This window comes from Manacus candei, unplaced genomic scaffold, assembly GCF_025592945.1.
Source record: "Manacus candei isolate 608988 ecotype Guabito, Panama unplaced genomic scaffold, ASM2559294v1 h1tg000035l, whole genome shotgun sequence".
Lineage (NCBI taxonomy): Eukaryota > Metazoa > Chordata > Aves > Passeriformes > Pipridae > Manacus > Manacus candei.
In genome coordinates, this window is record NW_026138083.1 from 3,282,501 (window position 1) to 3,305,052 (window position 22,552).

A 22,552-nucleotide genomic window follows, 5' to 3' on the forward strand; every position below is an offset into this window, starting at 1 on the left:
TTCGCACGTCACAAAAACAAAACTGTACATGATATGTATTACAGGATGTATGCAGCATGGTCGGTTTTGTTTGCTCTCGGGTTTGGTTTTGTTTCACTTTTTTTTTTTTCCTTTTTTTTTTTTTTTTCTTTTTGCCTCCTCCTCCTCCTCTCTCCTTATTTTTCCTCTTTTTTTTTTTCTCCTTTTTTTTTTTTTTTCCCGAACGGAATTGGAAACAGTGACGTGTTTGCTCAGCAACTAATCAGGGACAATTTAAAAAACAGCCATAACATACCATACATGCTGTCTAATCCAAAAATTAAAAAAAAAAAGAAAAAAGAAAAGAAAACCAACCAAAATAAAAAAAAAACAACCCAAAATAAAGAAAAAAAAAACCCAACATACACAACATGTAAATTATTGCACAAGAGAAAGGCTCAAAGTTTGCGTAAAATGCAATAGTATTGCCCCGATACAGATCATGCATTCAAACGGTGAGAACAAAAAGAAAATAAACAGGGTGTGCTGGTGACAAGCACTTTCCGAATATCCTTAGCTTCCATGACTTCCATCACAAGGGACTAGAAAACCTCTACGGGGATGCGGGATGGGTTAGGGACGGGGGTGGATGGGGAGGGGGGGGTACGAATATACCTCTATTCAGTTTTTATCTCGTTATTCAAGACTCGATCACTGTGCCATTTTTTCATGTGTTTCTCCAGGGTACTGTACACGCTAAAAGGCATCTTACAAATCTCGCATTTGTAAACGTCCTTTCCCACCTGCCCGTGTGTTTTCATGTGCCGGGTGAGCTTGCTACTCTGGGCGCAGGCGTAGTTGCAAAGCTCACACTTATACGGCCTCTCGCCCGTGTGGCTCCGTCTGTGGACGGTGAGATTACTACAGTTCTTGAAGACCTTCCCACAGTACTCACAAGTGTCGCTGCGTCTGCCCTCTTTTGAGCTGGGCCTGCCAGGGCCCGGGCCACTAATATGGGGGGTGCTCCCTCCGCTTCCCGTGCCGCTGCGGCCTGAGATCCCTCCGTCCAGCTCGCCCGGCGGCGTGGAGAAGCGCAGGCTGCCGTTCTCCGAGGAGTGCTCGGAGGAGGAGGCGAAGGGCGATTGTCGGGAGTCGCCGAAGCTGAGGAAGGGGTCCTTCAGCTGCCGGGAGGCGGCGTAGCCCGCCAGCCACTGGGAGTAAACGTTCTCGGTGTTGGGCATGGCGGCGGCCGGCAGGTCGAACTCCTTCTCCAGCTTGATGCGTTTGGAGAAGGGGCTCAGGGAGCTGGGGCTACCCAGCAGCAGCTTTTTGGACAGGCCTCCCGAGGCAGACTCCCCCGGGGAGCAGCCCCGGCCGTTGACCGCACCCTCGTCGATGCGGTCGGACTCGCCGGCCACCGAGTCTTCGTCGCAAGTGTCCCTGTGCACCTCAGGCTCGGGGAGGTGGCCCCGCTTGTGTTTCTCCCCCAGGACCTGGTGGAAGGCCTCGCTGAAGTGCTGCATGGAGCTCAAGACCATGCCCTGCATGACGTCCGGCATCGACCGGCCCTCCTCGCCGGCCCGCGAGCTGTTCTCGTGGTGGCGGGCCGCCTCCAGGCTCATTCCGAAGCCATAGTCCGGCCTGTCGCTCTCGTTCAAGTCCTCCTCCTCTTCCTCCTCCTCCTCCTCCTCTTCCTCCTCCTCCTCCTCCTCTTCCTCATCCCCGTTCTCAGGGATCATATTGGGGTCGTTCTCGCTCTTGAACTTGGCCACCACGGACTTGAGGGCGCTGCTGGCGCTGCCCACCAGGTCGCTGGTGCCCGGCTCAGGGGAGCTGGCGGTGGAGAGCCCATCGTCCGACTTCACTGTCATGGGGGAGGACTTGTGCATGTGGGTCTTCATGTGGCGCTTCAGCTTGCTGGCCTGCGTGCAGGCGTGGTCGCAGAGGTTGCACTTGTAGGGCTTCTCCCCGGTGTGGCTCCGGCGGTGGACCACCAGGTTGCTCTGAAACTTGAAGGTCTTCCCGCAGAACTCGCAGGACTTGGACTTCATGGGGGGCTGGGAGGGAGGAGGAGCGGACTGCAGAGGAGGAAGGGGCGGCGTGGCCAGGAACGGGGGCTTGCTGCCGGGCTGGAAGGGCTGCAGCAACCTTTGCATAGGGCTGGGCCGGCTCGGGGACAAGGGTGGGCTGGAGGTGTTGCCGGCCAGCTCCCGCAGCCTCCGGGAGAAATCCATAGCGGGGGGCTCCATCGCCATGGGGTTCAGTCGCAGCACCCTGTCAAAGGCACTAGGGTGATGGGTGGCCAGAGCCATTTCTTCCGCACCCAGGCGCTCAATGCGATGCGGATCCAAATGGTGCCTCGGGGGAGGGCTAAAGAGGGGCGGCGTGGGTGGGAAACGCCCTTCTCCCAGCCCCGACGCCTCCCTCGAGACCGAGCCGGGTATTCTGAGCAGGTTAAAAGGGTTATTGTCTGCAATGTGAATCCCGTGGAGAGGTGGCTGGGAAGGGCACTCTGCACCTAGTCCTGTTGGGATACCAACCCGTGGCGTCAGGGGGCTGCCGTGCTCGCTTTCTAGGTAGATCCGTAAGCCGTGCGTGTTCTGTGCGTGCTGCAAGAGGAACCAGGCGCTGTTGAAAGGCTGTTTACAAGTCGTACACGTGTAGCTGCTGGGCTCGTCTTTACCTGCAAAATAACACAACAAGCAGCGTCAATCTCTGGCCGTCCTCCGGCGGGCGAGAGCTCAACTCCCCGCCTAAGCTCCTCTCCTCCGGGGCACTCGGATGGGAGCTGGGGAAGGGACATCTCAGCTCAGATGCAGGGGACAGGGACGGGAAGAAACAAGGGGCACAACACGAAGGTCCAAACCCACCCAAAGCATACCCACCTCCTCCCAACCATCCCCAGCTCCCGGTTCAAAACTGAACAGTGGCAGGTAACCACAGCACAAAACAAGCTGTGAAAAAAAAAGGAGATATTAAAGTCAATCAGTGCCAGCTCCAACTCAGCAGACCTTCTGCTACAGGAGGCTGCACGTATTTGGAGTGGGGGGGTAAATAAATAGATAAGTGAGTATAAAATAAATAAATCCCCCTCTGAAAAGAACTCACACCGATCAGTTCAAAGCAGCAACCCAAAGCATCACAACCACCAGCAAGCTGGGCATCAACACGTTATTATTAGTCTCCTCCTTATTTTGAGACTAACAATGTGTACAAAATTAGGCATCAACTTCTGCTCCTTAGCACAGATTCCACTCTGGGGCAAATTAAAAAAAAAAAAAAAAGAAAAGGGAAGAAAAAAAAAAAAAAAAGGGAGCATGGGACAGGGAAAGGGGAAGGCAGCGGGAGCGGCAGCTCCGCCAGGGAAAGAGCTGGAGGGTGGCCAGGAGGCCTGGCCGAGCGCCCTGACGGAGCCGCATTATTTCTCTCGCGCTGAAAAGAAGCTGGGGATGGTAAATGCCACTTTGGCAAGTAGCAAGCTAACTCTATTTCATGATAATTTATTTTTGGAGATAACACGGACATTATAAAAGAGCAACCAACTAATAAATAACTAAACAAAAAGCCGGCTAATAATGACAGCAGAAAGCAGCCCCTTCTAATATACGGCAAAACAAAGGGGGATGAATAACTTTTTGAGGGTCGCCCGCGAGGAAAGAGTGGTGTGAGATATGGCGAAGGTGAGGGTGCTTTTATTGATTACTGGGATTTTGAAAATAATTCACTTCCACCCCCACACGGATGCTCTTTGCTAAATGCTGGTAAACCGAAACCGGAGCTAAGGGAAGGATAAAAATTCATTTCCAGCCTTGTCCAGCAGTTCTCACAGAGCTGCTGTTTAGGGATATTGTAAAAAATTAACACGGTGTTGAGGTTTGCTGAGGAATAAACCAGGAGCCCTCTATGGGCATCAGCACTCAGGGTGATACCAGCCTTCACCACATACTCCTGCACTGACCTAAGACTCACATTCAAAGGAATCTGCTCCTTAGGCTAAACAAGGCTGTTAGGGTAAACAGGCTGCACTGAGAGTTGCCCCCATTAGGTTTCTCCTATTTGCTTAATATGAAGAAGAGGAAAATTAAAAAGCCAAATCAGACAGATTTGGAAAGAAAATGTCCACATTTCCTCGCTTTATCTGCACCTGTCATGTTTCCTATCTCACTTGGGAGGAAGGGAAGAAAAGCTTCGTGTGCGCATTTTCTTCCTCAGGTGAGCTGAGTGACGATCTGGGGGTACGAGATGGAACCAGATACCTTTAGATATCTTTAACTAGATATCTTACCCCTTCCAACCCAAACTATCCCGTGGATCCTATGAGATCCAGAGCTGGCTGTACTGCTTCATCCCAGCTTTCCTCCCTGCCTCCCGGCTCTGCCGCTTTTCTACGTTTGGCCTGAGAAGCTGAATCAGGCGAGCGAAGAGACTCAATCGTCTACAGCAGGCGTTTAACACTTTAATCACTTTAAAAGCCCTTGGAATAACGTTTAACGTTTCATCCTGAAGCCAGAATAAAATGCACTGTGGTGTTTAGCACGTGCCAGGCGTGCGAGCTCAGATAAATACTTAAATCTGCTGAAATTAAGAGGGAAATTCAATTGGGCTTTCACATTCCTGTGCTCATTTGTGAGCTCAGGGAAAAAAAGAAACCAAAACAAAATCTTAAACAGGAAAATTTCATCTTGCTTCACCATAATGAAGTGTAAGTTTTTAACACTGCAGTAGGAGCTAACAACGTAACGCTACCTCGCCTCTCTACCTTATAGATCAGGTCAGAGAAAACAGCATTTTATCTTATAATGAGGATACAACATCAAGCTTTCACTACCACATTTTAGTATTCCCATCAACTAGATATTCCAGATCATAAGGGCAGCTCGTGTAATCATAATGTCAATGAGAAGGGCTGTTACGACTGAGACTAAAGATTACATGGAAAAAGCTGCTTTGAAACTGGTAATTATTACCAGTCCACTAATAGCAAATGATGCATTACAGTTTCACCGTATAATCTGTATTTCACTCAGCTCCTGCCAGTAAGGCCTTATTATATTACAGCGCTCACAAATTCTAAATTCCTAAACTACAGTCATCAATAAATGTGTTACTTGCCATAATTTGAGAAATTACTTTGTTCATAACATCTTCGACTGTTATAAAGACTGGAATTGATTTCCTGCGTGGCAAAATTAGGGCTACATTGATTTAGTGGAGTGTAAAATGTAAGATTATTCTTCATGTGCTTGCCTGAAAAACAAGTTTTCAATTCACCATCCGTGTTTGGTAATTAAGACAATAATTTAAATTTAAAATCATGTTTATGTACAAAACTCCCCTAAACAAAGCACCATTTTCAAGGGAGCAACGTAAAACCAGGCAATAAAATAAAGGAGCGAAACAGTTAAAATCCACCGGCCATTTGTCTCCACCTCCTGCTTTGAAGAGACGTGATTTCTAATTTGTCTATTAGTGCCTGATTAATTATGAAGGCTATTGACTGACCATATCACCACCTAGAGATACGTTCCAGTCTGCTGCAGCCTTGCCAAGCTGCAGGAATGATGGCACTAATCCACGCGTTGCCCGTCAGCGACGAGACGGGTCCTTACATCGCCACGGCGATCCCTGGTTTTGGAAGGGATGTGCCTTCCCTTCCTCCCATCCCACCACCACGTTTTTTTATTTTAGTACAGCGTTTGGGTCCCCTCAAGAGTCAGATGGGATTGCAGGACCCAAAGGCTGTGTATCCATTGATGTCTCCCAGCTATGGGCCAGCCCCTGTGTCCGCAAAGGCTTCCCAGCCAACACATCTGGGCAAGACCACACACAGGCAAGCAAGGCGGGTGTCACAGCAGGGAGATGCAGCAGTTGCTGCTGGCCAAGGACAGAGCTGGAGAACGTCCCACAGGGCTCCTGGTGCTTCATCGTCCACCGGGACAATGTGATGGATTGTGTTGTTATCCATTGTGATGCCATCAGGGCTTCAGCCGATTTCCAGGCTACCAGGAATCCCCCATATCCAGATGCAAAGTTGGTCACTGCTGAACCACCCTCTTTGGCCACCAGCAGCAGGGCTGGAGCTCACATCCTCGCCTGCTTCACATCGAGGAATTCAAGGCTGGAAGGGCCCACAAGCCCTCACTCTCTACCTTTCCTCTGTCACCCTGTGACCAACACGGTGCCTTTCAGTAAAGCACGACCTCCTCAGCATCACAAACCATCTGTAGGGCAAAGCACAAAATCCCAGTGAAAACTACTCAAACCAGCTCAGAAGATGGGAAAAACACCCCCTGCTTCCCACCCCTGCTTGCTTGTCAGTTCCCACAGCTAACCACACTTACAGATGGGTACTGGTATTCACCTGAATTTCTCTGGCTCCAACATCTACCTGTTCTTTTTTTGATTTTTTTTTTATATGGTTGATACACTGAAAAGCTCTTGGTGCACAGTGGGCCCCCCTCATGCACAGCAAGGGTACTTGTGCAACCAAAAATCAAGCCACACTTCAAAATTTAGTTATTTTTCCACCCCCTCTAGCCTCCTCCACTACTCAAGGACCAGCCTAGCCCTTCTCACACTGGCACCATGCTGGGAAAGAGCTGATTTTCCTCTAAGCCTCCCACAGAGCTGCTGCCTTCTAGAGTACCGTACTCCAGCTGTGTGAGCATGGCCCCGATTCTGCTCTTCTAGCCAAGGAGCACAGCAGGCTCTACCCAGTGTGTTCTCCACACACTCTTCTTGACAGTCTGCCCAGGCCACCCCATAAACCCACCCCTCTTGCTCTTCACCCGTCCACCCAACTCTGCTTCACCCACAAAGCGAATCAGCCGCAATTGCATATTAATTTCCAGATCACCAATGAAGCACTAACCACCACTGTGGTCCCTGCTGACCTCTCCAGCTAAGCCCCCACATTCCCAAATCTGTTGGCCAGCTCTGAATCGCCTGTGCCAGCAGTACCACCCAGTGCTCAGTCCTCCCATGCACAATATCACAAGGCGCCGTGTCCAACACCATGCAGAGTCTATTTCATCTACATTTATCAACCAAAGTTGTCACCTACAAGAATGAAATCAGCTTTATTTAACAAGATCTATATTCCATAAATCTAAGTTGAGTGGCATGAATTATATTTCTATCCCTTAATTCTTTATCAATTGAATCTTATGTTGGCTCTTCAATTATTTTGCCCAGAACAGATAAGCAAAGTGTTGCCAACTCTCCCACGTTACCCTGACCAGCTCTTGACATCATTTTCCCAGTCCATAAGCTTTTTGAAAAACTAGCATCTCACATGTCAACTCTTCAGAGTTTCTTGGGTGCAAGCTGTTAGGACCTTTTTGTTTAAAAGTATTTCTCTCCACTGTACCTTGTATAAAATCCTCCCTGGCTACTAATGAGCTAGAAAAAACATTACCACCCTCCCATGACACAGAAACAAAGCAAGGCTCCTTTCCAGGTCTACAGCAGAAGTTTTTAACAAAAATTTCTACTTTACTGTTTCTTCCATCTATCACTTCTCTTTTCTCCAGAATCCCAAGGAGCCTTCTCTCCCCTTCTCCCCGTTGGTGCCAGGCACGAGTTTTCCTGGGCATCTTCAGCTCCCCTGACCAGCTCTCTAGCCGTCATGGCTTCTCACTGCGATTGATTGTTATCCATTTTCCATTTTTTTAATTGTCATATATTGATTTTTTTAATATCTAATTGCTGTTCTCATCTCGCCACTGAAGCGAGTGAAGTGGGTTTTGGACTTGGGCCAAAGTTGTCCTCTCCTTCCTGGACAGCTCATCAACTCTTTACAAATAGCTTCCAATTACCATTCGCTTTTTTTGCGTGTACATTTTTCCTCCCAGTCAATTTTACTGCTCATTTTCTTCCTATTTGGGAAATTACCCCTTCTGGAGAATTACACAAGGATACCACGTACCAAACGCAAACCTGGGGTTAAGATGACACCTGACTGGTCTCACCTAGTGAAGCCTCACCCACCATTACGTATTTATTCCTTCTGTACATCCCAGTCAGCAAAAGACTAGTGACAAGGCACAGCATTTCACTATGGCACGAATTTTTTAAGTGCTTCTCGAGTTACTGGCTCCTGCCTTAAAAAAAATGCAGCAGAACAGCTCTTGCCTGCCATGCCCTGAAAAGAAGTGACTTAACCAGTGACACACAAGTGACAGATTTAGCTTCTGATCCGCAAAATGTTAACAAATGAGCGGGATGGATATTGGCATTTGAGTGCCTTTAAGGGCAGTTGGCACAATTACTCGGTAAAATATGAAGAGATGGCTGCTTTCACCATTAAAGGGCTTTTTTTATATTAAGGAAAAGCTGGTGGTTCTGGACTGTGCTCACAGATACACCCGGCGTGCTCAAAGTCCGAGTCGAAGCAAGCCAACACCTCCAGGCACGTTATAGCTGGCTCTGAGCAAGGCCCAAAGCCATGTCCAGAGCCACCAGCAGCAAAGCCAGACAAGATGCTGGGGAGAAGACCAGCTGGGAGGAGAAGCTGTCAGCTAGATGCCACTGCTGGGAGGGGAAAAAAAAAAATTAAAAAAAAAAGATTTCTGGAGCTAGGCATGCAAGTTCAGGCATTGCCAAGTGAGTAATGGAATAATCTGCATGCGTGTGCCAATGTGCTCTGGAAGAGCTTCCTTCGTTTCTCAAAAGTCAGGGCTGGATCCAGGAAAGCTGCTCGACGGACACACCAGCGGCTTCACAGAAGAGCAGCGCTGAAATACCACACACAGCAACATCCTCTCCGTGCCCCTGCCCCAGACAGGCAGCTCAGGGTGCAGGACACTGCTGGGGAAGGACCACCAGGGTAAGGAGTGAGAGACTGATACAACCTGTCTTGTACCCCAGGGCATCTCAGGGGCTGCTCACAAACCCACAGCGCCAGATACACCCCAGTTTTCCCAGTGTTTTCACAAACAAACCGGCAGCGAAAGCAGCGACTGCGGACGTGCCAATGGTGTTCACAAAGATTTTCATTCACAGCTGCAGATTTACTCCCTCAGAGAAATCCCCGTGCCAGAGAAAGCTCCGAGCAGACCAAGATTTGGCCTTTGCTGCCTGGATGGTCGAGCCCTTGCTCTCAGCAGCATCCCCTCTACAGTCCAGCACCACAAGCCTTGGTGGTTTAGCTCCTGTGTTCTCCTTCACATTCTTAAAACCCACACCTGTAAGCAAAGCCAAGGAGTCTTTACCAGGCTACCTGTACCTACAGGGCACACACACACCTTTCACTATCAAATGCAAAGACAAAAGTGACTCGAACACCTGCAACCTGCAGTAAGCATCCCCCTCCCTCTCTTCTGCTCGCCACCAAACAATTATGGGAGCAACAGCCTGAGCCAAACCCAGGAACTTCTTTATTCAGCTTTAATGTCAACTGACTGCTTGATTTTTTGGACTGATGAATTTGGAGTTGTTATGGTATTTAAAGGGGGGAAGAAAAAAAATCGAGTTAATTGTTACCACTTGTACTTGATTCAGTTCTTCTCCATCTGGCTTGTCAAATATCTCTCTTTTTTTTTTTTTTTTTCCCCTCTCTCTCTTTTGGAAATCCACACTGTTGAAATTCCTTTCAACTGAAAACTAGAGAAGTGAAGCAGTTGGGACACAGGAAGCGTCGCAGGGCTGGGAGATAAGTGGGTCCACTCCATGCCTGCAGCAGCCCAACTTCTCCCTTGGTAAGAAAGAGCTGCTCTGGCATGACTCACCTTTTCCTGGTAGTGGTAGCACCAGTGTAGATGGGAAACCGTAACTGTCCAAACATTTTTTGTTTTCCTTCTTGCACTAATTCTCCCTCCTGATCCTCCAGATTGCAAAAGGATTATAATTAACCTGGCCCATCATTAACTGGTTTTAAGTAGCTGTTACGGCACTGTGAGCATCAGCATTGTCACTGCTGTTGTCATAATAATTAGAATAATATTAAGTAACAACAGTAGCTGCATTTATGTACAAGAAGGTACTTCCTCTCTAATCTTTTTTTCTTTATCATGAGATGAACCAGATTCAGAAACACTGAAAAAGAAAAATATCCCCAAAACTCTGAAGGAAGTTGTGCGGTACTGCTTGTAAAAGAAGAAGTACCATTGCTGTTCTGTCTTTGAAAAAATAAGATTCTGCTAACTGAGTCCACTTTCTTTACGCACAGGCCTGGTGGAGAGTCTTGGGAACCAGATTAGTTGTGAAAATGTCAAAAAATCCAGAAGAAATTTTGCTTTACAGGACCCTCAACATCCCACTTGCAATCTTTACTAGATTTTTCTTACTTATGACTTATTGATAAATGATATTTCTGAAATGGATATTCAGTGTTGAAATTGATATATCAATATTGATCTCCCTGAAATTATTTTTTGCCCGCAAATTCAAACTTCTTGAAATCATATTAATAAAACTGGGAAAATACTTTCTAAACCAAGTACCAGTAATGCCATTTTTTTCCCATTATACCTCATTTTAAAAACCCTCTTTTAAGGAAGAACCAGGACAAAACATTAATGCCACGAACCCAAACTTCAAAAAGAATCCCAAGCCCCAGCAACAGCAGAACAACAGCACAGTTGGCATTGTTTTGCCAGTCCAAAATTTAGACTGGAGTTAAGCATTGCAAGAATTCACCATCTTCTCCCAAAGCCACATTTTCACTGGGTTTTGTGGTAATGCTCAAGCTTCCACAAAACAGAAGTTTTTTGGGGCCTGAGGAAAGAGCAGGTGGGAAGGGATGGAATCAGGGAGACCGGTTCCTCCCCTGAAGAAGAAATGGAGATTTCACGGACGACCATTTTGGTTGCAGCCTCGACATATTCTGACTATTTACTCATTCTAAGAAGAACCAAACCCAATACACTTAAATCCCCCCTTCCAAAAAGATATTTCTTTAACAACAAGCAACAAAACACATGGTTTGCCAAAGCCACGATGGGGAGAAACAGGGTGCTGGGGTCCCACCGGAGCACGCCAGCGCTGCCAGGAACACCGGCCTGACCTCAACGTCTGTCACCATTTTCAAGGCGATTACGATTTGGCCACCAAGAAAACCTGCTTCGAGCTCCAACTTGGCAAGTAAGGTATGAGGCTGAGACTGATTTTGTGCTTTTTTAAAACTTGAGGGGGGTGGAAATCTGTCGCGTCTCGATTAGCGAGGAGCAGAAGAAACCTGTCATGGGAAAACAACACTGGGCTTGAAATTCAGCTCTGAATGAAGTTCTAAAAGAAACCCCTCAAGCAAAGACAACCTAACCAAGTACACGTATGTACCCAATACACTAATGCTTACAGGGATGGATAAATAGAGGCAATGCAGGCCATAGCACCACATGAGTAACAGCTCCATTAAATACCAACGCCAATGTGGGACCTAAAGGATGAACTACATGGTGGTCAGCCCTGTAGGAGGAACTCCCCACTAACACCACCTCACAGCTCTAAAAACATCCTTAGCAAAGTAACCAACATCCCAGATGCCATCCCTGGAAGTCTTCAATGCCCCAAGCTGGATGGGCACTGAGCAACCTGGTCTAGTGGAAGGTGTTCCTGCCCATGGCAGGGGGTTGGAATAAGATGACCTTTAAGGTCCCTTTAACCCAAACCATTCTATGATTCTTCGATGCTCAGCCTTCCCTGCCTGCCTCTCCCGAGCGCAGGCACAGGGATTGTAAAGGAATGGACTCAAACAGGAGTGGCCTGGGATTGACACCTCCTAAATCAGTTCCTCTGGACCTACCTGGCACAAGGTGTGTCCCCCTCTGGAAGGTCTGCCTGAGCTGTGACCTTCCAAGGACCAAGCATCACCCCAAAAAGAGCATCAAACCCCTTTCCCAGCCTATCCTGATTATCCAGCAAACAGTACCTGGCTACAACAGTCTGCAATTATGCATTTACCCAGTAGCTGCTGGGGACAATCACGTCAATAATTCCCTTTTTAAATGCGGTGTTGTAATTATACAGCTACAAAGAGCTTCCAAATCATTTCATTCACTCGTACACCTACACGATGAATTGTTTCCTTTTCTACTGTTTTCTCTCTGGCTGGCAGCACCTGAAGGACAGGAAGGGCACACTTCAGAAAGTTTCTTGCGAAGGAGAGGAAGGAGATGCTCTAAGCAGGACAGCTCAGTCAGTGACGGGATGTTTCTCCTGGTTTGTATCACAATCCTGGCATCACTCAGCTGTGCAGCCACAGCACAGGTGACTGTGCATTGTGGATACTCTGCACTGCACATCGAACACACATGGATCTCTTACACACAGAGACTCCCAGATCAACGCCAGGATGGTGCTTTCCCAGGAAGAGCTGCTAATGCTTGGTGACCTGATTAGTGCTGCAGGACCTTGCTGGAGGATGCAGCAGCTCTGCCAACGGGTATTCCTGGAGAGATGAAGTGTGCTTCGGAACGGCTGAGCCCCATCCCAGGGAGAAAGGGGGGCTGGTACCTTCCCACTGCTGCTCACCAGCCATCAAGTCTCCTCAGCACCTACGGCTTTGCTTTGGTTTTGCCGATTTTCCACATCTTACAGTCTCTATTTGACGTGCTCAGCTCTGCAAAGCAAGTGCGTTTAAACCATCACCTTGCAGAGATGTGGTGGTCGCCACCAGCCCTCCCCAGCCCTCCTCACAACAGCCAGGCACCACCAAAGTTCCCTTCTCCCCCCCAGAGCACCCCTGCTCCCACCCACACCTTGGTGGAGCCAAAAAGCCCCTGACATGGCTGAGGGGCTCTCCTTGGGAGCCTTATTCCACCGTCTCCTTCCCAAAATGGATCCTCTTCAGACTCTCCTCTTTCCCAGCCTTCCCCTTTGGGTCACTTTCCTCTCGCTTTCAAATTAATGATATTTAGCCAGCAGCAAACCATCCTGACAAAGTGGGTCAGGGGAACTGCAGGTTCCCCCAAACGACACCTCCCCCTGCAAATCATCTGCCAAGAAGGCAAAGGTTTATTCTGTCCCCGAGCAAGTTCAATGTCACCATGGAGCTGCAAGCACAGCAAGTGCTGAACCAGATCCTACAACACTTAGTTTCATAACTTGCACAAGCAAGTATTAGTAGAATTGATAAAATATATGTATTTTCCCCCTCTCTGCTTTGCAGGTAGGACCAAAAGGTGTCGTAAAGTTGTCCAGTCTCCTCCAGTTTATTCTGTATCCTCTCCACCGCTGAGATATCCTTGAAGTTGAAAATGATATAATACTCCGAATATCTGGAGTTTGGGGGATGGAAGACTTGCAAGAATTGCTACAGCTTTATTGCGTTCTCGGGGCACAGAGAGTATTTACCACACATACATCAAGTCCAGGAATGCAAAAAGGGCACAGAAAACTTGGCGCTTCGAGCTGAGGAGCTGAAATTCCCAGAAAGGCAGATAAAGAGCGGATTTTCTTATTTATAGATTTGCAGATGAAATCCAACAAAACCAGCCCTCTCCCCCCCACCACCACCACCACCAAAAAAAAAACCCCCACCTCCCTCTTTTATGTCAGAAAGGCTGATTCAATTTCCAGGCTTGCAAGGTCTCCTCTCGCCGAGTATTACCCGACCCCAATAACACGCACTGTTCCAAGGTTAAGATACGTTTCCTTACAATAATGCAGAAAGCTGTTGTTTCAGTCGTGGCTGCAGAATTCAGCTTTGAAGGACAGGTTAGTACCACACTACATTTAACTGAATTCAGTTCATCTGATTATACAGTGCCTTGCTTTCTGGAATATGTAATCATCTCTTTCTGATGACATTTTAAATATCCAACTAGACAAATAATTGCGGCAATAATTGATAGCTGAGTCAAGCTGGAAGATTATTGATTGGCACAGTACCCGCTGAAACAAATGTTCATCTTTCAAACATTACAGTGAGGATGCTTAAATCTAACTTTTGCTGATAAATGATAAAAATTTGATTTACTGATAAAACCACCGGAATAGAAGATGCACTTCGGGATTTGATTACCTTGGGAAATTTTTCAAAGAAAAATTAGGCTGTGGGATTTATATTCTATTTCACGTGAATAATTGCCAAGATATGGATAAGCCGTTGGAACATAAACACACGCCGAGAAGTCTTAAGAGTTGCTGATTAACTCTCTGCCTTCCTGAATGGAATTTATCTGTTCCAAATCACTCCTTTCCCAGGATGTATCCATGGGTCTCATTACCGGCGGCGGGAGTTACGTGTCAGAAAAGATCCCCCCTTCGTTTTCCAGCGGCTTGAAGCCCTCAGTTTAAATGTGCATAATCTAACTCTGCTGTGAATGCAGCTGAAATGAGGGTTGGATCTCACTGCCCATGGTGTAAATCAGGAGCACCAGCACCCAAATATGTGGTGCTGCAGAACAGCAGCGGGAGGGAGGTCAAGATCAGGTGCATTTGCAGACTGCATTCGCTGCCTTAAAGGGAGGGGTTTTAAAGCTGAAATCAAACCACTTTGCAGCTCTTATTAAACAGGGGTCTGCTTAAAGATGGGTTTCCTGCTCATTATGAAACTCCAGACCCCACAGCACTACCTATACATCAGGGGGAGAGGAAGGGGAAATTTCTGAAACCTACTGATTAGAAAGCGGAGCGAGTGGCCACGGCAGAGACTCACACGCGGGGAGAGGCAAGCGATGAGCTGCCTAGTTAGGGTAGAGGAGCTGTCGCAAGGCAGAAGGCTGAAATTAAGGAAAAGCGCCGGAATATTTGAGCAGGGGGAACAAAGAGCATAAATTCCCGGGAAAGAGATGAAAAATGCACTGGAACGTTTTGAAACGGAGCCATTAGGCGCTGATTGAGTCTCGGAGCTCCTGCTAAAAATCAGGCGCTTGTTAGATGCGGCGATCAGCTGAGCCCTGACACTTAAGGCGTGCGAGGGGGGCTTGTCGAGTGGCTTCGCTCTAATTTAGAGATCCTCAGCTAATTAGAAAGCCCTCAGATTTTCCTGCAAATGCAGGTCGCTATCGACAGCTCGTGCTTTTTGATGCTTTCCGGGTGACAGTTGCCGGACTGACCTTCCCGGGGCTGGCAGGGCTGCCCAGACCCTCGCCACGCCGGGGAATTCAATCAGCGCCGCCAGCGCCGGAGGGAAGTTCCAAGGAAGGCTACTCCACTCCTAGACACCGTTTCCTTCTCTGAAATGAAATCTGTGTTTGCTTAATGCTATAAATAGCTCCAGCGTGGAATTATTACTATTTTTCCTCCCTGCTGAGTGGATCTCACAGCCAGCCCAGAACTTCAGGGCGGGAGTTTATTGAAGGCGGCGCCAGCAGAGGTTGGGAGAAGAGAATTGCTTCATGGGGGATGACCTGCTCACGCTGAACCCACATCCACAACTGCAGGAGAGAAACCTCCCTTGGAGATGTTCATTTCCCCAAGGCCCACGGCAGGTAGTGGTGGCTGCAGAGGATGGAGCACCTGCCCAGGGAACGGCATTCCCCAAGCTTCCCTGAGCATCCAGCACCCCCATCCCACAGGGATGCCTTCCCCAGCCACCAGCAAGCTCTGGTGGTGCTCTCCACATAAAAAACACTGATAACACCTAATGCAGGGCAAATAGCAACACAGGCAACCACTGAACAAAACAGGGCTTGTTTGGAAATGCAAGGAAATGCGTGGAAGTTACAGTGACAACCCAAAGGCAAGATGACAGACCTGCAGTCACACAGGGAGTTGGCGGCAGACGCTAGAAAATTAACTCTCAGGAATAGTCTAGCATTGGCAGGGAAATGAATGAGATGATCTGAGAGATATTTTCCACCTCTAATAGGATTTGATGATGATTTTGCATAGGCTTTTGTGCTAGCCTGGCTTTTGATAAAGGCATGGTGTCTCTTTTCAACCCACATGCAAGGCAGAGATTAATAAGTTGCAAACTCGGCCCACCTCGGCTATAAATGGTTCCTGTGCCTATAGGGGAGAAAAAGCCAAGCTATGACTGAAAATAAAAACCCCAGTGAACAGAGTGCAGTTAGTGCTTTTACACCCAAATCCTCAGTTATTAAGAGATTTGGAAAGGAGAGAAAAATTCTACTCCAGCATCCAAAAAAAGCATCAATTTAGTAGCCAGATGGGGCAGAGATGCACAAACCGTGGCCAGTTTAGGAGCACTGGATTGAGACCTTTCCAGGGAGAGCTCTGCTGGGGGCTGTGGGAGGCAAGGGGAGATGAGATGGCTCCAGCACATCCTGCAGGAGAAGGGATTAGGTGAGGATGGCACTCATGTGGGCAGACCTGGCAAGGACATTTTTGCCTGCTCACAGCCTCAGACTGGTAGAGGATAAGACCTGAGGACTGGCCTCGGAGGAAGCATTAAGATAGCACTGATGGCAGAGAACTAAATGAAAATGAGAGTTTTTAAGCATACAAAACATCATAGAGAATCCCATTTTTTAGCAAGATAAGTATTTTCTTACAGGAAAATGCAGTTAAATGTTATAACTGCCAGCACTTAGATACCAGTAACAGCCATTAAAAAACCCTAACCTCACCTGATCAAGCAAATAACCTTCTGCGTAGTCTACATGGTCATATCATGATAGGGTTAGGGACAAATGCCCCTTTACCCCAGGGGCTGTTCTGCTGTTATTTTTCAGCAGGAAAATTTGGGCATCCAGGCCCAGCTCTTCAGCATCTTTGGGACTAGACTGAGCCTTGCTGCTGTCTAACCCTTGCATTGGGCCAAATGAACAGAACAGTTGCTCTCCTGCTCTCCATCCATGAGTCTTCCTGTTCTGGCTCTTCGCCTCTTTGACAATGCATCGGATAAGGGGGCTGGGACCACCATCACCCATCAGCCCACACATGCTGCTGTGCATCCCAGTGCACAGGAGGACGGGGGGCACACTGTGACCTGCCTGCAGCACCTCTACATCCACACAGCCAGGACAACTCATCTGGGAGCCACATGCTGGTCCCTGCTGGCATCACTCCCCTTGCTGCTGACACGCAGAGCAGCTCTGCTTTGTGAGAAAACAGGCCCAATGGGGCCAAAGATGGGCAAGCAGATACATCTCGTGTGCCTGAGCACAGACTTTTGTCTGCAGCGAGTGCTCCAGGTTCAGGGCTGCTGTTGTTTGCACTGCAGCCAGGCCCAGTGGCCACCACGGGGGACCAGAGCCCCTCAGAGCGCAGCGCTGCACCCAGAGATAACGAAACGACAGTTCCTGCCCCCAGAGCTGGCAACTATCATCATCTCCATTACAACCTGATGAGAGGGGCTGCCAGTTTAAACAGCCTGGACACCAACACTTCCCGCTCCTGGGGCTTAAAAGCACGGAGTATTCCAGAAAGAGAACAGCAGAAGTCGCAATCTGCCCCATTTGCCGCCACGTCTCACAGCGCTTTTGAGAAACCACAGCGGCCCATTCATGGTTGGAGTAGAAGAAATTGGCCTCACGTCATTTTTTAGTAATAACACAATAAGAGACAATAAGGCTGAAAACTATTAACACCAAGATGTTGCACTTAACTGCACCTTCGGTCTGAGGAGCTCGGTGTGCTTCGCAAGTGGTTGTTAATGTCTGGAAGGCTTTACGGGGGAAGAGTTGCCTGTGGTCCCACAGGGCATTTTCCACCTGCTTACCTCTGGGTCCTCAGCACCTGCCTTGTACCTGCCACCTTCAACTCCCTGTCTGTGCCTGACACCCTGCACTTCCCAGGAAAGCGTGCTGGACACTGTGGTGGCGGGAGGCAGCTCTACAAAAGATGCACAAGTCCTTGAGTCATCACTTTACCTGAAGGTGTTATCAGAAAACGCCCCGTGTCCAGGGGCAGGCTGGGAGATGGCCGAATATACAGTAGGTCTGAAATTGCCATCAGCTTCACCTCAATCCTTTGCTGATGTCCTTGGCCATCCAGTTAAGATCTGACAGCATTTAAAGATGACAGTGCTTGAGGTAATGGGACAATGCCGTAACAGGATTACAGGAAATGTGAAAGAAAGGACATACGTACGTAATGTCATTTAGGTAATGTCATCTATGAACAGTTTTGTTGCAATTTTTGCTGACAAAGAAGTCAGTCTCACTTATACAATTCCTTTTAAACTCTGTTATTGCTGTAAATAAGTTTACTTCTTCCTGAAAGAAAAGCTTTTTAGACGCGTAGTCGCAAATATTTTGTACAACTTTCTGCTCTGAGGCGGGGTATCCCGGGTGGGGGGGGGAACTAACACAAACCAGCATGAGGTGGTGAGCAGGACGAGGCAGCAGGATTGAAGGACTCCCCACCACTCTCCTAACCTTGCTGCAGCACCCGGACTTTATAAGATCCTCCCAATTAATATCCACCCAGCCATTTCCTCCCCGCGCCCTTTTTCCATCAGTATTCCCTTTCAGTCCCACCGCAGCTGCCCCCGAAACAGCTTCCTCATTGTCCCCCACCAGAAGTGGTGTATGTGTGCCAAGCAACTGACCACAAACAAAAGCTTGTTTGACCAACGCTTGTTCCGAAACAAAACCCCGGCTGGAGAAGGAAATCCCGTAAAGGAGGGGGGATTGATACTGGCACAATTTGGAAGGCGAGCCCAGGCGCGCTCGCCCCCGGGGACTCACATTCTTGCCAGACAATGGTGTCTGGCCTCTCCATTCACTGCCTGCCTCGCACCCCTCCCCAAAAAGTCCCCCCTAAAAGCCATGTTTATTATATAGTCTGATAAGTGGGAGAGATGCCGTTAAATTGAGCCCGTGACCATCTCACGCACTGCCCACGGCGTCCTGGGGACACAGGGCAGACAATAGTAGAAGCCTCTGAGGGACTTGGAGAAGGGTTTCTGGGGCTAAACTTATGGCTGGGAAATACTGCAAGGAGTCAACTCCTTCCCCATTTCATGGTGGAAACAATGCCCACAGGCACGTCTGCGAAGTCCCCCCCGTGTTACCCTTTCTCAGGGAATATTTACTTGTCCTAAGCAACACGTTTCTTCCAAGCTCCCCAGCCTCGCCTCAGGTGGCTCCTTCCCCTGAGCCCAGCAAAGCGGCTGTTAGGAGAAGGCCGAGCCTTTTTGCCCCCCGCACATCTGCCTGCCATGGGCATGTGAAGCTGGTGATTAGGGGAAACACCCTCCCCGGGCAGGCAGCCCCCTCCCTCGATAAGTACGGTTGGAAACCACAGGAGTTGCACAGGCCGGGCCCGTGTGCCGCGCGCGCCGGCCCGACCGTCTTATCCGTTAATAAACAGACGTTCGGGTCTCTGTCGCATTGAGCAACGACGACATCTGCCCCTTTAGGCAACGCGTTGGGCACCAGCTGGGTTTGCGGCCGGAGGGGTTTGCTGCAGGCTCCCCGTAGGCTCTCATGGGGACAGGATCCTACCACCTGCCTGTCTGTCCACTCCGGCACGGGTTACTGCCAGAAGACGCTCGTAGTCAAGGCAGATACATTAAAACTCCTCGCAAAGTTACAATACTCAGCCCTTGAGTGGGCGCATCCCAGAGTAGCTGTCACCTGAGTGCACCTCATCAACCCCTGCACCAGGTAGGGATGGAGAAACCAGCCAAAGCAGCTCTAGGCCCTTCCCTTGCACCTGTGCTCTGGTCACCATCTAAGTAGAAGAAAAGCTTTTCCCGTGATTAAAGGCAATTTTCTAAAGCATCTTTACCATTCTGGTGCCGAAGCCGCTCACAATGTTCAGAAAGTACGTGTATCTTTGCAAGCAGATGCACACAGCTTTTATTTCTGCCCCACAGAAGTGCTGGTGCAGGTGCTGTAGCACGGTATCTGTGGGACAGGAGTCTGCAGGGACCAGCCACAGAACGGAGGTGTTGATTTTGGTACTGTTTACAGAGTGTCAAGGCTATAGCCCCGCTCCTGCAGCAAACTGCCAGTCCCTTGTTTTTGGAGTAGGATGTTCCACACTCTGGACACTGTCTATCTGCCAGTTTGGCTGCTCCTTGAGCTTCCAGCTCTACAGAGATCCTGCCACTGCTGAGCTTCTGCAGCCTCAGATGACACTAAAATGGGAGTTGAGGGGTTGGACCATCCCCTTGCTGCAGCTCCAGCAGCACCTGCAGCTCCTGCCTATTGCAACAGGACACGTGGGTGATCAGGATCAGATCAGGTCACAAACAGCTGCAGTGCATGCACCTACTGTACATCCCACATTTTTAAGCTGTTTCAAGCAGTTCTGCTCTTACTTTCCCATCTTCTCCAAAGCTGAGCTTTTAAAAAGCCCTCCAAAACAGTGTGTTGCTACAGTTACCACTTCTGGAACTCAAGGTGAGGATGTCCCATGCCACTATGTCCGTCCTGAGAGGGACAGAGCTACTGGCACTAGAGGAACAGCAAGGGGGACGGGTGACCCCTTCAAAACCTGCCCGCTCCAGCTGTGCTGCCTGTGAGACACCAAACAAAATGTTTCTGGTCCACAGAGCAACACTCTACACACAGACTTCTTTCTGGGTTCACGACATTAATAATGCCGCCTTTAAACTTGCCCTGAGCACTTACTGTTTCCATCTGCCTCCTCCAAAGCTGGGATGCTGCAGTGGCAGAGCACATCTCCGCTGGAAGCTAAAGGACAGGCTGCCAGGGAAACACATGCAGCTCTCCTGAGCCCATTTAGGCACTTTTAAGGACAAGCCCACTACTTCCAGAAAACCATCCCTAATCGTTCTTGTCCCAGTAAAGGCTCTCTGAGCACAGCACTGCCCCACAACAGCACGGAGGGAGGGGATCTACCCCATCCCACCCACTGCAGCCGGGCTCAGCAACAACTCGCATCTCACAGACAAACGAGATGATTCAGACACAAGGTGTGCAGGTGAAATTTCAGGAATGGGGCTATTCCTGTCAGAATACAGACAGAAAAAACAGGGTCAATGCCCTTGTTATCTGGCTAACCACATTGCTGCACCGTGCACGGTCTGTCCAGCGATACTGGATGGTTGGGAGAGCAGGGGTTATGTGGCACTGGGTGCCACAGGGCACACAGTGGTCCCAGAGAATTAAGCAGTCATCTTGGAAAACCTGGTTTTGTTCCTCAACACAAGCATCAGGAGGCGATTTTTCCCTCACTGCCTCACTCAATCCTCTCCTTGCATGTCCAAGCCAGCGTGTTTGCAGCAGCGGAGGGGATGTGCATGAAGCAGCCTCGTGGCTCTGATCTCACTGTACGGCAACGGGTCCCAGGTGAAGGGCTGTCCCAGAAGACACACACTGCTCTCTGCTAAACATAAAAGGCTGCCAAAGCACTGGTTGCTAAACCTGACAGCTTGGACACTGCTCCAGAAGGCCAGTGCTGAGGCACATGTGACTCATTTATGAAGTGTATACTACCTTTTTTTGTCTTCAAATACTGTTAGGCAGAAATTCCACAGCAATGTGCTTTGTTTCTTTGATCACGGGATTGCTACTCTTCTTCCCTTGGGGAAAAACATGCCCTAAAAACAAACAAATGCTGCACTGGAAGTAAAGAGCCCACTCCTTTGAAACCTCTGGAGATACACTTAGAGCTGTTGGAAGACACATGCTCATCCCTAAAAACCGAAGCTATCCTGAGCCGTGACACTGAAGGACACCAAGAACTCTGCAGCAACCCCGGACTTCGGTTTCACAACCTTGCAAATATTTTCCAAACTCCTAATCTTACAAATAAGTGGAACAGAACAGGCAACCACTATCAGCATGTGAAAACACAGGGCTTTCTCTGCCAGGGCTGGATCAGCTACTGATGAATTCCAATCCTGCTCCGGGACAGCCACTTCTTTCCACTGACAGTGCTCGATTTACTCAAATCACTTTGGTGAAGCCTCCAGCCTTCCCAGCCACTGACTCAAACTCTTGTTGGTTTTGCAGATCTGGAATAATCCCTTTGGCCTCATGGCAGCAGGCAGTGTGAACCTTGCCTGTGTATATCCGATCTGAAGTGGGACTGAAGTCACAGTTTCAAGTTTTATCCCAGAGTGCCAGTAGGATCCTGTAATCCCATGGCTTCGAGAAAGCTTTAATTAAAAACACAGAATCAGTGAAAACCACCATCAAACCATACACACTAGTAATGCCTGGCTACATGCTTACATGGATATTTGGACTAACTTCCAGCAGAAAAGGCACAAGATGAGTTCTCCTCTACACCTAGTCCAATTCCATCTACATCTTGCTATGCACCCCCTCCTGCATATAAGCCACCACAGCTTCTTAATCTCTCTTTTGGGGTGACAACTGTCATTTTCAATGTGACGTTCAGTCGATAGGAAGCCTCCCACCATCAGCTGCAGACTTGAGGCCAGACCCTCTGTGAGCAACACAGGGAGGAACAGCATTCCAGGACGAGGTGGGAGTTTGCAGTCTGGCATTAGAACACGGCTCTCACATGCAGGGGGGTTACCTCTCCATCACCCTTCGCAAGTGGCCCTGAGCTTCTTCAGCCCACAGTCTCACTCCCTGGCTGCTCTGAGTCAGCCCCGTGCCACATAATTGCATAAATTCAGCGCTAAGCCTGAACTAATAGAGCCAGGCTCTCACGGGGCTTATCAGCTGGGGTTGGGTGCTGCAGGGGCTCAGCACCTTCCCTGCTCCCGGCCGGGTGATGGCGCGGGTCCAGCCGGCTCTGAGCGGGAGCGGAGCTCCCTCGCATCCGCTGGCAAAACGCATGCGAGCTGCAAGAAGTA

The 22,552-nt window shown here is 48.9% G+C and overlaps 1 protein-coding gene across 10 annotated transcripts in view; it reads right to left on the reverse strand.

Moving 5' to 3' along the window:
- The window catches only part of BCL11A (BCL11 transcription factor A), a 76,419-nt gene that overhangs the window by 10,814 nt on the left and 43,053 nt on the right, over window positions 1–22,552 (reverse strand). For 3 of the 10 annotated variants that reach the window (XM_051792857.1, XM_051792851.1, XM_051792856.1), the window contains exon 3: window positions 1–2,641. This exon is cut by the window's left edge and continues 2,266 nt beyond it. In XM_051792857.1, coding sequence (XP_051648817.1) covers window positions 636–2,641 — 2,006 coding nt within the window. In that variant the 3' untranslated portion in view covers window positions 1–635. The remainder of the gene's footprint in view (window positions 2,642–22,552) is intronic. The other 7 variants (XM_051792861.1, XM_051792860.1, XM_051792859.1 and 4 more) reach the window with 4 other exon arrangements.